This window comes from Thunnus albacares, chromosome 7, assembly GCF_914725855.1.
Source record: "Thunnus albacares chromosome 7, fThuAlb1.1, whole genome shotgun sequence".
NCBI lineage: Eukaryota > Metazoa > Chordata > Actinopteri > Scombriformes > Scombridae > Thunnus > Thunnus albacares.
Window position 1 is genome coordinate 19,243,424 of NC_058112.1, and position 15,193 is coordinate 19,258,616.

Sequence of the window (15,193 nt, forward strand, 5' to 3'; positions counted from 1 at the left end):
GACATCTGCACCAAGATCAAAAGTAGATGTAACTCATAAACAATAATTTATTACATGACAACACTGTAAATAACAAGGAAAATAAACAAAAATATACAAAATAGAAGTAAAGGCATATGCAAAAAAACAAATATGATCATTCATCTTGCTTGGAGACCAAGAATGATTTACATCATTATGTGCAAATTAACAAGAGAAAAAAAAGTGGATTAAAATAGAAACAAACAGAAATCAAACTGATTTACAGAGTAAATGTGGGGAATATCTTATTAACCCATGTGAAAAACACAATATGAGATGTGTATGAATGAATTTCTCTCCAGAGCACAGCTTAAACCTGCAACTGTAAGTGCAAAATGGCTGAGGTGTAGCTCTCTTCTGGTACATTTCATACTGAGTGGATTTGTAATATATTTAAAACAATCAATCATATGCCACATGAATATTGTATGAATTATCTATTAGGTATTGTATCCAGTAGCAAGTAAACCACCAAATCTGGTGTTACAGCGTGCTGTGTGCGCTCTGACAAATGCCAACAATTCATCCTTTGACTACATTTCGACTGTGCATCTTATTTTCTGTGAGCGTCTGATGCTGTGTGCTCAGTGGACAGAGCCGTCAGGAGATCTGACAACGGTGGCTGTGTAGCTCTGGAGACAGACCTGAGGGCATTAATCATGAATGCCAGCCTCTCACTTTATCTGTGTGATCATTAGGCCATACTTTAGCATGATGATCACTCTCTGGAAATGAGCTCCTGGAGGCTGCTTGCATTATTCATACCTACAAGAGCACAGTCTGCTTCCTATTCTTGGAAATGAGACTTAATGAAGGGTGGCCATATTTAGGTTCTGTACTCTTGATGTGTCACTGAGTGGTGTGTCTATGTTTTATCCTTTAGCAATCTGGTTCCCCTGCACCTGCGTGATTAGACCAAAGGGAGGTGACAGGTGTTGATGAGCCCACATTACTGATGACTAATATGCCCCTTTAAGGCAAAGCCTGCCATCTGATTGGTTGACCTCTCAGTTAAAGTTGTGTTTCGCAGCTATAAGAGCAACTGTGGATCTGACAAAGCTTCAAAATGGGCCACTGACTTATCTGGTGGACAGTTATTGCCTCAGGCCTATATTTTTGAAAGTGGTGTTATTATTCTTAATTAATATTACTGGAGTGAAGTGCATGTTCAGTTTTCACACATACATAGCTATTGTTCTAAACTCAGAACATCTGTCAATTTTTACAGACCTTTTCAAGGTTCTTGACAAGTAAGAGATGGCTGGTTGTGTGAAGGGCTTGTTGAAGGTATTTATATTTTCTATACATCCAAATATCCCCACTTGTACAACACTATAATGTCCTTTTTCCCTCTCGTCAGATACATGTTTTGGTTAGGTCCGTATAGAATATAGACACCCCCAAAGGATTTTGAACATTCCCAAATGCATTGGGCTAAAATGGTTCTTGTTTGTTCTTTTAAAACATTGTGTCTTGCAAGGAGATCAAAAGCCCACGAGAATCAGTTCTGCTCCTCTGCTACAAGAGTAAGTACAGGTAATTAGCTGGCAATATGTGGATGGTTGTGGTGTGAGGGCTTGATGATGCCTCGCTCACATAATTGGTCTCTGAGGCACCGACAGTCCACATGTGAAAAACTGCATACAAATGAACCCATGAAAAACAAAGCCTGCGTAAGATACTATGTGGTGATGTTAAATCGGTTGACCACGCTATGAGAATGTACTTTAAATAAAGTGTGCATTTATGGATTTAATGAACATACTGTTGAAAATCTATCATTCATTTGATTCCATTTAATTATCTTATCTATAAAAATCATAATTTCTGCTCTGAACATGTCTCCTTGACAACTACAATCTAGCTTTTACATCATATTCATACTTTTCACAAGTTAGTTTCCTCCTCTTATACTATATATCCTTGATTCACTGTCATTTTAGTTGTTTGACTGATCAAAAACTTTGCATCTGAAGAAATATTCACTGTCAATACAGCTGGTTAAACACACACAGGATGGCAACAGTGCTCTTTGAACATTGTTCTTTCTCCTAAGAGGGTTGAGGATAACCAACTGGAGATGGCAAAAAAAATCAATTCCACTATACTGACTTGCAGAAGCCACTTTTGTCTGTATCGGTGAAGACTAGCGTTGGAGACCATAATATTCCCACTGCAATATCAGGAAGGAACAACAGCATTGATTTATCCACATCGATATGCTGCAGAATTAAACAATAAATAATAAGCTATGAAAATGGATTTGTTTTGTCTTTCTGTGATTGACTAAAGCTTAGACAATGACTGACTAGACTTCCCCAGTTGCAAACCATTAGGAGTTTTGATTGACAAACTGAGGAACTCCCCCAGTGAAAAACAGCAATGAATTGCAGGGGCTGTTTCATCATTTGTATAACCTGCTCTACTAATAATTGAGCAGGGGACAGATATTTTGGGTTCACAGGTCTCTTAATTAAAGGTGCTCAGTCCTCTGGCGAGTGAGACCATTATCTCTATAGAGTGCGAATGAATCAGCTGTACAGTTCATAATAACATAATGAGTCCATTCCTCGAGATCAGATCAAAATGTGTGACAGTCTCATCACGCGGGAGGCTGTGAAGTGGCAGGATGTAGTGAATCATCATCCTTGCAACTCCTGCTCGTCAAACTACCTGTAAATTATTGAGGAATTTGGTGTTTTCTCTTTTTTGTTTTGATCAACTCCTTGTCAAATGGCCTTGATTTTTTCCAAATTTGGACGTTAATCCCCGTTCAAGTGTCTGACATTTGAGAGCGTTTAATAACAGAGTAGCTAATCCCTGTCTGGCTCTGAAGTGCTAGCAGGTTACAATCTGCTGATAGCAAATCAGTTTTACTCACAACGTATAATTATGTATTACATGTGATGACTGTGTGGTTGTGACTACCTTTTAAAATTGCAGTATTAAAGACTACAGCCAGGGTGAGCATTAACACAAACTGCATCTGTTGCTCTACAGAAGACTTTAGTTGGTTATTTAAATCTTACAGCTTAAGGAAGGAGGACGTTTAAAGGTCTTGCAGGGGAGATGCTGCAATTATCTTCCCTTTATTCACTACCTGTACTGAGGTAATGATGCCTTTTTTATAGCATGAGGACAATATACTTTTAAATTAGATATTTCTTACAGAATACTGTATATATAATCTGATTGGGTAGTCAGCTGCTGGGAGGTGACTTTCCGCCTTTGTCTTTCTGTCTATGTCTTGAAAAATTAATTACATAGATACAGTACATATAAATAACTGCAGCCGCCACCTTGGCCCTGATTCAACAGCACACCGCCTTGTCATTTCACACTCAGCTGGAGCTCAAATCAAGGGCAATTTACAATGAAAAGGGAGCTGGAGAGAATGAAGCTCTATTTATTATTCCTTCCGGCTTTTTGCAACTGGAACCATGGACCTGTCCTCCTCCCTCCTTCCTTTTTTTTCTCTCCCACTTGCCTTTATATGCTTTCAACAAAAGGCCTCCGTCTCTGCTCCTCCAGTAATGATCAAGCTTTGTAGTTTTGCCCACACAGAGCCTGGACGAAAAAACAAAACAAAACAAAACAAAAAAAAATCTGACATCAATCAATATGGAAAAGGTTCTGTGAACCTTTAAAATGGAAAGCAGTATGATTTCTTTTATATCGGCCTGGATAATATTGGTCTATAACGTTACCAGTTAATTCTGGTGCCACTTTAGGCTATAATTGAACACATAATTGAACAAATGAACATCTAATTCTTTATCACTTATGAGATATTCTTGCGCTTGCTGCTTTTTCTGTTCACTTGTGAATTGCCTTTTTAAGGTTTCAATTCACTAGTAATGCAGAACATTTTTTGTTCTTCTTTACCTTTCACAATTAAGTATTTAATACAAATACATAAAATATGAGAAGTTCCCTCCAATAATCATATTAATTTTAGAATGTGTCCTTCATGGCCTCACATTTTTATTTTGTAATGTGCCCCAATGAAGTATCTTAATCTGCTACTCCTGTCTTCTTTTTTTGATTACATTTATGCTCCTTGCCCTTTGTCCTCCATTCAGTTCCCGAGCACATCACATGTTCACGTTGGCAGCCATATCACTACATGGTCCAACTCCCTTAGAGAGTCCTATGAGAAAGGTACTTTTTTGTTGATGCGGCTCTTCCTATCATTCATAACAACTTCCCCTTTTCAGGGCGAGTGAGAGGCAGATCTGTGCCAGCTGTCTTTGGACATGAATGCTGTCGGGTCGTCTGTGCACGTGAGTGCAGCCTTGCCCTGGGAGATGGAATCTGGGGCGGCAACGCTGAAACAATGCAGTCTGGGTAATCGACCCCCTCTACCTCCTGCCAATCACTTCTTGTAATCTGGAAAACGAGAACATATGACTAAACGGTGTAATTGATTCAGAGAAAGACAAATCCAAAAAGTGGTAGACCGCTACCATTTTTAATCTCCTCGATTTCCTGGCAGATTGTTTTCCAGGCCACGCTACACCCACAAACTGTTTTCACCCTCTGTGAATACACCATGTTCTTACTGAAACAAGGCGGAGAGGAATATAATGGCTTTGGCATAGGCTGACTGAAACTGAATCCCACAGTTGGATCATAGTGGTTTCACAAAAAATGTTCAAATTCAAAAGGTCTGGCAATACCAAATAAAATCAGCTCCAAAACAAAACAGCATTACTTTGGAGTATTTTGCAGAAGTGTGAATGAGGAGGAGAAGGAGACTGCTTTCATTATGTGCCTTGATGCCCTTCATGGTAACCCATAAGGTCATTTTGTCTGTAATGAATGTACTTTTCACTTTTGATTCTTCGTACAGAGCATCAAAGGATGAACCCATGATGTTTACCTTTACACCTATAGATGGCAGTATTCAGTTTTAGATTTGGTGACACCAGCCATTTCGTTTTGAATTCTAGTTGGCAGAAACACTGTTTGTTGTGTAAGTATATTATCTTAGAAGCCAAGCTCAAAGTACAGCTCCAGGCTGTAGACATGGAAAATTGTGTCTTGATTCACACAGAACCTTAGAAAATGCTGATATAAAGATAACACATTACAGTCGAAATTTTCTGCAGCGGCGTGCCTATGGTTTTTCTCAAAGGCATTCTTGTGAGATTTGGATTCAGTGACAATGAAGTTCATATATCTATCATTACCTCTGTTATTATCATTCCACAAGGTGTCATTGTCTGTATTGTGCAGGCAGGTCACATATTTTTAACTCGGCTGTGTACACGTGAAAGCAAATCAGTGTATGTGTGGAAAAACACAACTATTCTCTTCACACAACAGCGACACTTTCTGAGAAATGTGAAGTGATACTGAACTGGCACATTTAAATTTCACTTTGTCTGTACAGCAGATCTGAAGTACTGAAAATTACATCCTCCCTTACAAAACAATAAATCTTATTGTGCTTCCTGTCAACGTACCCTATAATTGGTATAACTGCGATATAAATCAGATAAAACCCTTTCTTTGGTGTTCTTTGATGCTTAATTGATCTCAGATCTTGGTTGACTCTTACAGTGGGCTATTACATTGATTCCTTTTGCTGGGAACTTTGTTTTTTTCCGATCTTTTTGTTTTTTGTGTTACAGCAAAGTGGTATTGAGTATCTCCCTAAACATAAAGGTAAAAAGCCGTAATATGAATGTGACATGTTCTATCTTCTTTAGGAAATATATGAGCAAAAAAGCTCAGCTTTGAGTGATAATATACATGTAGCATATTTATCATTCTCTGCATGTATGATCAGTAAATTCAAATAAAACAATCTGCAGCCATTTTGCATCAAACAAATATAACCACGTTTATTTTCAAAGTATAAAATTTCACACTATAAAGGCCACTTTTCAGGGTGAATCGACAACCTTTCCGTTTTTAAGATTTACACAGAGAAATACCTTGTCCCTCTCTGCTGGTCTAACATACTGTCCAGTTCTGTGGCAAAATAAAAGAATTGTTCTACTCCACCACAGAAAGTAGTTGGCAAGATCTGAATAATTTACTCGATACAGGAGAATGGCAGGAGAGTGAGAATTCCTGATTTTGTACATCCCACAGAGGAGCAGGTATTCTGAGCGGCTCTCTCGCTTTATTAAACCGGCTTACAGGCACAGCTTGACGTTACAGGCACTGTTCGCCTTCTACTGGGAGACTCGAAAAAGAAATCTGCAGTTGACATTCTTTACAATGGCACCAGTCAGGCCACGAGAGCATCCTCTGTTTGTACAAGCGGAACGACTCGTACTGCGGACCTCGCTGTCAGAGGCCGGTTGGCTCACTGCAGATCTGGTGAGGTGTCCAGACTTTGAGCGTAGCGTTCACATTCCTACTTACTAACCGTGACGTGGTGCCCGCTGAGGTAGAACAGTTGTACCAAAAGACTTATTTATAAAGTATACAAATGAGTAACAGTCACATCAATAAACTTAAGAGTGGAGTCATGAGGGGGAATAGAAAATAACGTCACATTTCACCCACATTTTCAGCACAACAATATGTAGACCACTGACATGTCTGGATATCTGAAATACTCCCTTCCAGCACAAACTACTTCTGCAATTCTTTCCCTTTCAGGCATAAATGGCATTTTCACAGATACTCAAACTGTATTATTGCATCTACAAGCCAGTGGGAACAATTGAGTTGTGAAATCACTAGCTCTGGTGACCTCAGCATGTGAAATCTATCCTTCCCACACTCACACACGCTATTCAAGAGTGCAAACGAAAAAACAAAATTAAGTCAACAAAAGGGAAATAAAGCAGACACTTGTCATGTCAGAGAGGGGACATTCCCATACAGAGTACAACATGTTCGTCGACACTCCTTCCACATTAAAAAGTAAGTCTGTCATGTCCCTTTTGAAGGCTCCCGTCTCCCCTGAAGGCTGGAATGGGCTAAGCGAGCTGACTGGCTCCTGGCGGGGTAGGAAAGGCTAGGCTGGGGTCTGCAGTGCTTACAGCTGGACACCCAGCCCTCTATGTGGACTAGGACCAGCTGCTGTCCATCAAACCCCCCGTCCCCTTGCGGGTGATGATGCTCTCTGTCGACTTAAGCAGCCTCTCTAGACAGGGCGCGTTGATTTTGCCCGGCGGAGGCCCTCTGGGCACCGAGTCTGTTTTAGTGTGGCTGTCTGTGCTGGAGGACACAGCGTTGTCCTGCGTAAGGTCTCTGTCTCTGGGGGGCAGCAGGTGCCTGGGGCCAGCCTGGGTCTGCTCTGCTGTGGGGGAGCAGATGGGTGACGTGTGGAGCCACTTCAGGTTACTGGCGGAGTAGGCTCCCGGAGGAGTGAGGTCAGTGACTCTCAGGGCTTTGGCGCCCACTGGGGGATCACTGACGGTTACGGGGCTCACTGCTGCAGGTGCGATGACTGGAGATGGAGATAGCTGTTGGGAAAAAAGGACCAGAGTTTAACCCTTCGTTTCATTTAGCAGGTTATTTGTCAGGGACGAATCAACAGAAAAGTGTAATTGAGCCTCAAATAGCCTAGAATGCTAATGTTCATCTGTTATTGCTGCCAGATATTAAAACGTGCACTAAAAATAAAAATATGATGTCACGAAGTGTAGAATTAGGAAATGTCCAAATTTGGCGCCTGCTCAGTGGTCATACCTGAACTGGGCACACTGAGATTTAATAGGCTGAAAGCAAAATGTAAACTGCACCAATTTTCTTTGGAATTGCTTCAGTTTTCTTCAAACAAATCATATAAAATAAGAATAGTATGAAATATGTTATAATTACATAAAACATCAATACACTGAGGCTTTAGACCTGCAATGACTGATTTTTTGGCCACTTGGGGGCAGTGCAACAAGCTTTAAACACAACACTGACATATTATCACCTAATACAGTTGTTATGGGGAACATGAACAGAAACCTTTTTAAACATCCAGTAGAAGCAGAGCTATATTATCATTCATTCAAGGTCGTTGAAGCCTAATATCGACTCCCTTTTAGCCCTATTTTGGTCTTCTAGCTCCTGAGAGAAATATCTGCCCTTTTGCTAGCTGCTAAATACTCCACTATCTTCACCAGACAGTCGTTAACTTGTGGGTTTAGCAGAGCTTTTTTACTGATAACAGCTGCCTACTGCATCTAGAAATAACACTGATAAGAGTGATGAGACTGAACCAAAACAGTAAAGCTACGGGCTATAAGACTAAAACAATAAGCTGAACGGTGCTAAATTGTTTTATAGAACCGAGGGGAACTGCAGTTGAGCGCTGATTCTCTCTGGGTTGGACCTTTTCACATAATAGTCATTTCATCTATTGTTAAAAATATTGATTATAGCAGCTTTAAAGTTATTGTGTTTCAGTATGACCACTTATGATGTTGCAAAACAGCTTCTTTGTGGTGACTGAAAAAAAATTGTACATGAAATTCTTGTTTATGGGTGGGTTAGCCGCAGAAATAAATCCTTGCCAATTGAACGCACAGGAATGTTCCAGAGGACTCTGACCATTCTTATTTCCTAAGGGAACACTCCTCCAAAATTACCTTTTCTCCTCTGCCATTGTTCTTAGTGAACCTGAGACTGCAGTAATACCTCAGTAAAAATAGCTTTTAATCCTCCCTTCCCTGTCCCAGACCTGTGATTAAATAATAATAGATATTTTTGTCCCTCTTTCACTGCGTCATCACCATATGTTCTTGGCAGCGGGCCTTGTCTAACCCAAGAGCTCTTACACAACAGTTCTACTCTTTTACAACTTTACCTTCGGTTTCTTGGTGGGAACGGCTTCTTCTGTCTGAGTGACAGCGAGTTGGTCTTGGAGTTTTACGTTAGGGAACCAGCTCTTCAGCATGTCCTCCATTTTAAGAATGATATTAATATATTTCTCCCTGAAAAAGGAAGTGAGGAGAAGACAGAAAAGTAGAAACAGAGAGAAAGAGAGAGATATTTACTCAAGCTGTCAGGCATAAATCTGTGTAATCTACCAACAATCTTGCCAACCTCCTCTGTGAAATCTTATCTCTGCATCAAGCTCACACAGGAAATATGCAATCTTGAACAGCTAGTGCACACTTACACTCACTCAGCAAAGCCTGTACTCCATGTGTGGGGGGGAAATTGTCTTAAGTACATTTCTCACATGTTTCGCGCTCACACGTGGCCTGGTGTGTAATAGTTCTGCTCGCCTCTAAATATAAACACCAAAGCCACAATGGTCTCCAACAGCGTCACTGTGAAAATAAACTAGTCGTGGTGACGCAGTTCTCATTGGAGGTGGGCAGAGAGCAGCGTCCCATTAACTCCCACCCGTCAAAACCAGATGGTGGGTACGGATTAGCTTGTGTCATATGATCAGGACCTTCCTGCTATACTCCATTCAGAGCATGTTAATTTTATGTGAAAGATTATCCGCAACAGTGACTGCTAAAAAAGTCACTTTGATCCTATCTACCATTGTGTTGCTGCAGGGGCTGCCAGCTGGCAACACAGAGCAGGCACAGGGGACAATGGTGGGAGGGAAGGAGGGAGGGGATTTATTCCACCTTCCAGCCTCTGCCCCGACGGTCTGCAGGGAGGCTGCCACACCCACCCTTTGTTTCCCATATGAAGGCAGCAGCTGGTGGGTGAGGACTCCAATTAGTCTGTGCCAAACTCAGCAGCACTTCATCTTATATCAGTATACCTTGATGCAAACCCTCGCAGTGACTGGCTGCCCAACAGGCCCCACTTTGCTTCCCATACAGGTATCAGAAATGCTGCTTTAAATACAGAACTCCATTAAGCTCCTACTGAATTCATAAACTTTCGGTGTAATTGGATTGTGTTGATCGGATCGTAATATGTTATATTTCTATAAATTATTGTTGAATTTAGTGCAGAAATAACGATGTAAATCAATAGAAAATTACTTTCATTATTCTATGTCATTTTGCTTACATTTTCCATGTTGTTATATACATTAGAATTCCACAGTGTTTAAATATAAAAAATTAGATGCTAAAGAGGTTGAAAATGAGAGCAATTTTACGACGTGAAGAAAAAGAAATCTACACATTTAAAAAATATATCACTAGCTGTAGACTTTCTCCTTTAAAGGGATGATATCATACTCCATTATACCGTCTGGCAAGTGGAGAGCTAATCAAGCAGAGACAAGCGTGCTGCTCCCACAGTGGCGCCTGATACATTTTTAACAAGATGCCCAGCTATAGTGAGACTCAGCGATCCCTGCAGTAAATTTATCCTGAAAGCGTGCAGGGGTAAAAGCTCCTCGCAGGGCAACCTGCTGTGAGCCATGTGTCACGGACATGTTGGAGACCACTTTGACCCACAAATAGCGAGCACAATTTCTAGTAGTTGTAATGGTACATATGTGGGTTAAATGTTTTGTAGTTGTGATTCTGATTCATGCTATTATCTAAAACACTTCTTGCTATTGACTACTAGCAAGAAGCGTTTTCTGTTTTGGTAAAAGTAAGATACTTGCAGGACATGCACACTAGATAAAATATACATTTGTAGCTTCAAAAACATACACATATAAAGGGAAATACTGAATATTATAAGACAATATGGATAATTGTAGCATGTCAAACAGTATGTGGGTCAAGCTGAGGACACTTACCCCATGCAGGGGTTCCGCAGGACACCCATGATCCTTTGGATCCTATCCATGGCCACACTCTCCTGGAAACTGCTGAGTCCTGGAAAAGAAGAAAGTTGTACCATGAGCTACACGGACTGTGTTGACAGCAGGGCTGAGTCTGTGGAGCAGATGGGTTGTGTGAAACGTGTGTGGGAGGGAACAGACTCCTTGCCTCTGTGTGGCCAGGAAGTGTTGGGTCACACAAAGTTTGGGTTTGACAACGATCCCAAACTGAGCAGCTTCAGAGCCGGTCTGAACATGATGCTATCTTCCAGAGAGTCCCTTATAATGCCTATCAAACGACTCAGCAGCTGCTTTACTGGAGACTGTGGCACAGTATGTTCTCACTTGCTTCTGCCAAGCATCTAATTTACAAGAAAGCCTGAAGTGTGACATTGCTCATTCTCAAGTGGTAAAAAAATAACATTCAAATGTTTTTTTTTTTCTCTCCTTGCAGGGCCATTTTGAAAGAGTTCAGTTATGGGTCTGGGCTATGTACACCTTTACCAAGAATGGCCTCCATTATAAAAGACACACACACACACACACACACACACACACAGAGGAAATACATGTGGTTACTTGATAGCCCCACAACCATACATGTTTCAGACATCTTGATCTCAAATCTCAAGGAAACATATTTCATTAAGAGTGGCATGCTGTCTATCTAGTCTATTGTTTTTCAAAGAAAGACAGAGCGAGATGTAGACTGGCCTGAGAAATGGTTGTGTTAAACAGTATGTAATGTAGTGAAAGTGTTCTGAAGACAAAAACAAAAAAAAGATCTGAAACGAGTGACTTACGTTCTCTGTATCTCCCTGAACGAAGACCATTCAAGATTGATGACAGTGGATGAATGTAGCATTGTAGCTCCATGCACTGAAAATAGATCAAATTTGTAGTTAATGATTTAAAATCTATTCAAAAACCTTCTGAAAAACTGGCTTTCGCAAACTGCTGTTCATTTTAATACGAAAGTTGCTCAACATTATTTAGATAACCCCTGAGCACCCCCTACTGTTCTATTGACTGACTCATGACAGACGAACTCCAGTTCCTCATAAAAGCATGACTAACTCTGCTCATACAGTTAGTGGTGAGGGTCATCTTTACTGGAAGTGTCATGCATGAGGCACTCTGTGTTAAACCAGCAGGGGAGTCGATGTAGGTGATAGGGCGCGCCCTAGTTTTGCTGACACTGTCAACCACCTCCTGTGGGTGACAATGTCATGAGTCATATAGGTGCCTACCTTTCTGGTAAAAATTCGGTCTTTCTCTGACATGTTGGAAATGAGCTGCCGTTCCTTGTGCTCCCCCTCTGTGAAACTGTGAGGTCTCTTCAGTGCTTGCTGAGTGTCTTTGCCATTCATTTTTTCTCCCTGTCGTGTTTTACACAGTCCGATGCTGTCCCTGCCCCATGTCTCAGTGCAGCCGGAGGGAGATCCCCGGCTGGAGGCCTCCCTGACCTCGCTCCAGTTACTGTCGCCCTCCTTCACCTCGCCGCTCCGGCGGCAGCTGCTGTCAGACGGGCCCAGATGTGACGGGGAGTTGGGGGATGAAGGAGCCTCTGTCTGGCTGTGCTTTCTGGTACAGTCAAGCTCCTGTTCGCTATCGTTGTCCTCATTGTCACTAGCCAGCCAGTCAATGGAGTTGTCCGAATCTGTAGCAGACATCCTTGGCTGCAGGCTCTAATTAGCTCTGACCATCACTGACCTGGAAGAGAGAAAGTCATGGTTACTATAATGCAACAATACAATAAAGGAGTGATGAAGATGTGAAACTGGAGCCTAAAAGTAACAGATTCAAGTCCTTCAACAGTATAAATGGTGCAGCAGCAGCCAAAACCCTACTGGAGTGTCCTTGAGCTTACATTACACGTTAGTCTGGATTTTTAAAAAAACTCCCCAAACCCTGCACCTCCAACCAAGCAGACATGAATAGAGGCAGAGAGACAGACTCTGAGCAGATGGTGGCAGTGGGACCGCAGTTGTTGAGACCACAATGACCTGTTTGTTTTGCAGATGCAACACCTGAGCCAGCAAACACGGACTAGCCACCATCAAAAGCAAACACCAAACATACCAGTGCCCGCAACAATCCTGTGCAGCCCTCAAACACTCGCCGCTTCCAGTCAGAGCCTTAAATCTCTCCAAATTATCGTCATCGTGATTCTCCACATCCTGACATCACATAAGAACAAACCTCTACATTCTGCATTTTACTGGTTTGAGTGTTATTCCCCATTCGGGCTCCATCAGCTGGCCCACCAGCTGCTACCACCACACTCATTCATAAACATTGTTAGCTTGTTTATTCAAAGGGGGCAGGGGTCTGCCACCATGACAACCAGTCAAGCTAAGACTGCAGACCTCCTGTCAACACTTTGGTGTCGACACTTTGGTGTGGGGGGGGGGGGGATTTTTACAAAATGGGAGACTGGCATTGTAGGTTCACAAACTGAAGAATACCTGAATAAAAACTCCTCCAACCAAATGCTCTTCACGGATGCTTAATTGTTTATATCTCTCCAACATGTTTCCTCAGTGATTATTATATCGCTCCTCACATAAAGGAAGTGAGAACAGCGTTTTCAGCACAGAGATTATTTTTGGTGTTTGAATGGTTAACGCCTGGCATGTCACAGATTTCCTGTGAAATTTGAGGGTAGGAGAGTTAATTGCTCCCCAGTTCTTTGTCTCAGGATAACCACCTTCTGATCTTACTGTTACATATGAGGGTGGAGCAGAGATTTATTACAAGCTCTAATATAACAAAAACCCCCAAAGAAAAATAAGAAGAATTGATGCTTCCGATTGCAGGTAATAAATAACATGGCTCCGAGATGACAGAAAGCACAGCTGAAAATAAAATGAGTGGCCAGGTTGCCACACAACAGGCTGAACAGCTGTAATAAAACGCTCAGTGTAAATTATATTTGAATACCAGGAGACTGGACTTATAAAATATCACGATTCAAGACATTCAGCATCAAAGATCTGATTAAACTTATATGCAATTTCTACATTTTTTCAAATTCCAGCTGGTTATTTTAAAAATATACTAACGCCGCATTAATTCAGGTAAACCCGAACAAGCCTTTTTTTCTTAATTCATGTCTGTGTAAAGTGTCCATCAGCAAACTTTTTCAGAATATCATAATGTATTACATGTTAAATATATTTTACTATATCCTGTGATACATATAATAAGATTATTTTTTCTATAAGAAGACGTATCAGAGAAACACCACCCACTAGCCATTTCTCAGCAAATAATAAAGACATTACACATGTAAATGCTTTAAGATAGTCAACACCACTTATGAGACATGTTATAAAGTGAGTGCTTTTACCATTGGTTTGATTTGATTGTGTAATAAAACAACACACATATATAACACACACTGTCCAAATATTCACTTGTCCTGGGCCTTTTGAATACACCACCTATAGGCCTACAGTCTTTCAGATAGACATTCAAATTGCTACGCTAGTGCTGATAACACGTTTTTATAGCCCATACATTTGTTTTATAAAACACACCCATACTTGGTTGCCTTTATAGTCTCCATTTCTATATCTACCTGTGTAGGTGGGGCACACGAATTGAGATGCCCACCACTTTAACACACACACACACACACACACACACACACACACACACACACTTCAATTTCTTTTTAAAAAAGGGCGATAAACATGAATTTTAACAAAAAATCCCCTCATCGAAAGGTCAAAATTTATCATCTATCCCCTAAAAGAAACGAGAAAAAACACAAAGTCCAATCACCGGATCTCTTTGCCTTAATGCAGGTTTCAAAGCAGTTCAACAGACACAATAGACTTCCTCATCTCTCGTAGTAAATTTGGCAGCATGCACAGGTAAATTATATAAACCCAGGAGTGTAGTCAGGAATAGTTATCAATGTAACACCTAAACTGTCATGTCATATCATTAATCCTCCATCACAAATATCTGCTTCTTTACGACTATCATATGACTGAGTCAAATTCCTCTGGATGATTTTTCTTCTTTGAATAACATCATCTAATGTTTTCACTCACACACAGAGTTTATCAGGATTATCTGATCATTAGGATGAGATGCGGATCGGGGCAGGTACGTACCTTCCCAGGATGGAGCGGACGGTGTTACTCTTCCTTTGTTCAGCGGTAAATCCAGCAAGACTGTTGGGCAGAGAGCAGCTGATGTGCTGGACGTGCGATGTGTGAGTAAGGAGGCAGTACAGCCAGTGATCGGCCCGTGTTGCTTCTCCCAAGGCAACGTGTCTGGGAGGGCGGGATTAGAGAGGACCGGCTCTCCCATTTGTTCCTCCAACGCCCCCGACTGACAAATCGGCGTCTTCGCTCAGGGCAGCCGCGGAGCGATAGGCGAGACCGGTTTACATATGCAAATGACATGCAAATGACACAAACACGTGGACACGCGGATCGGTTTCATTTCAGCAGCTGGGCGCAAAGTCAATCCAGGGCTAGTTTTGGTCATTCTAGAGGCATT

The 15,193-nt window shown here is 41.3% G+C and overlaps 1 protein-coding gene across 1 annotated transcript; it reads right to left on the bottom strand.

Moving 5' to 3' along the window:
* Positions 1 to 5,856: 5,856 nt before the first annotated feature.
* LOC122985990 (circadian-associated transcriptional repressor) lies at positions 5,857 to 14,963 on the bottom strand. Its single transcript, XM_044357034.1, has 6 exons — positions 14,803 to 14,963; positions 11,926 to 12,388; positions 11,479 to 11,554; positions 10,652 to 10,730; positions 8,789 to 8,915; positions 5,857 to 7,451 (listed from the first exon to the last, which is right to left on the bottom strand). The coding sequence occupies exons 2-6, from the start codon at positions 12,346 to 12,348 to the stop codon at positions 7,053 to 7,055; spliced, it is 1,104 nt and encodes a 367-aa protein (XP_044212969.1). The 5' UTR covers positions 12,349 to 12,388; positions 14,803 to 14,963; the 3' UTR covers positions 5,857 to 7,052.
* Positions 14,964 to 15,193: the final 230 nt, after the last annotated feature.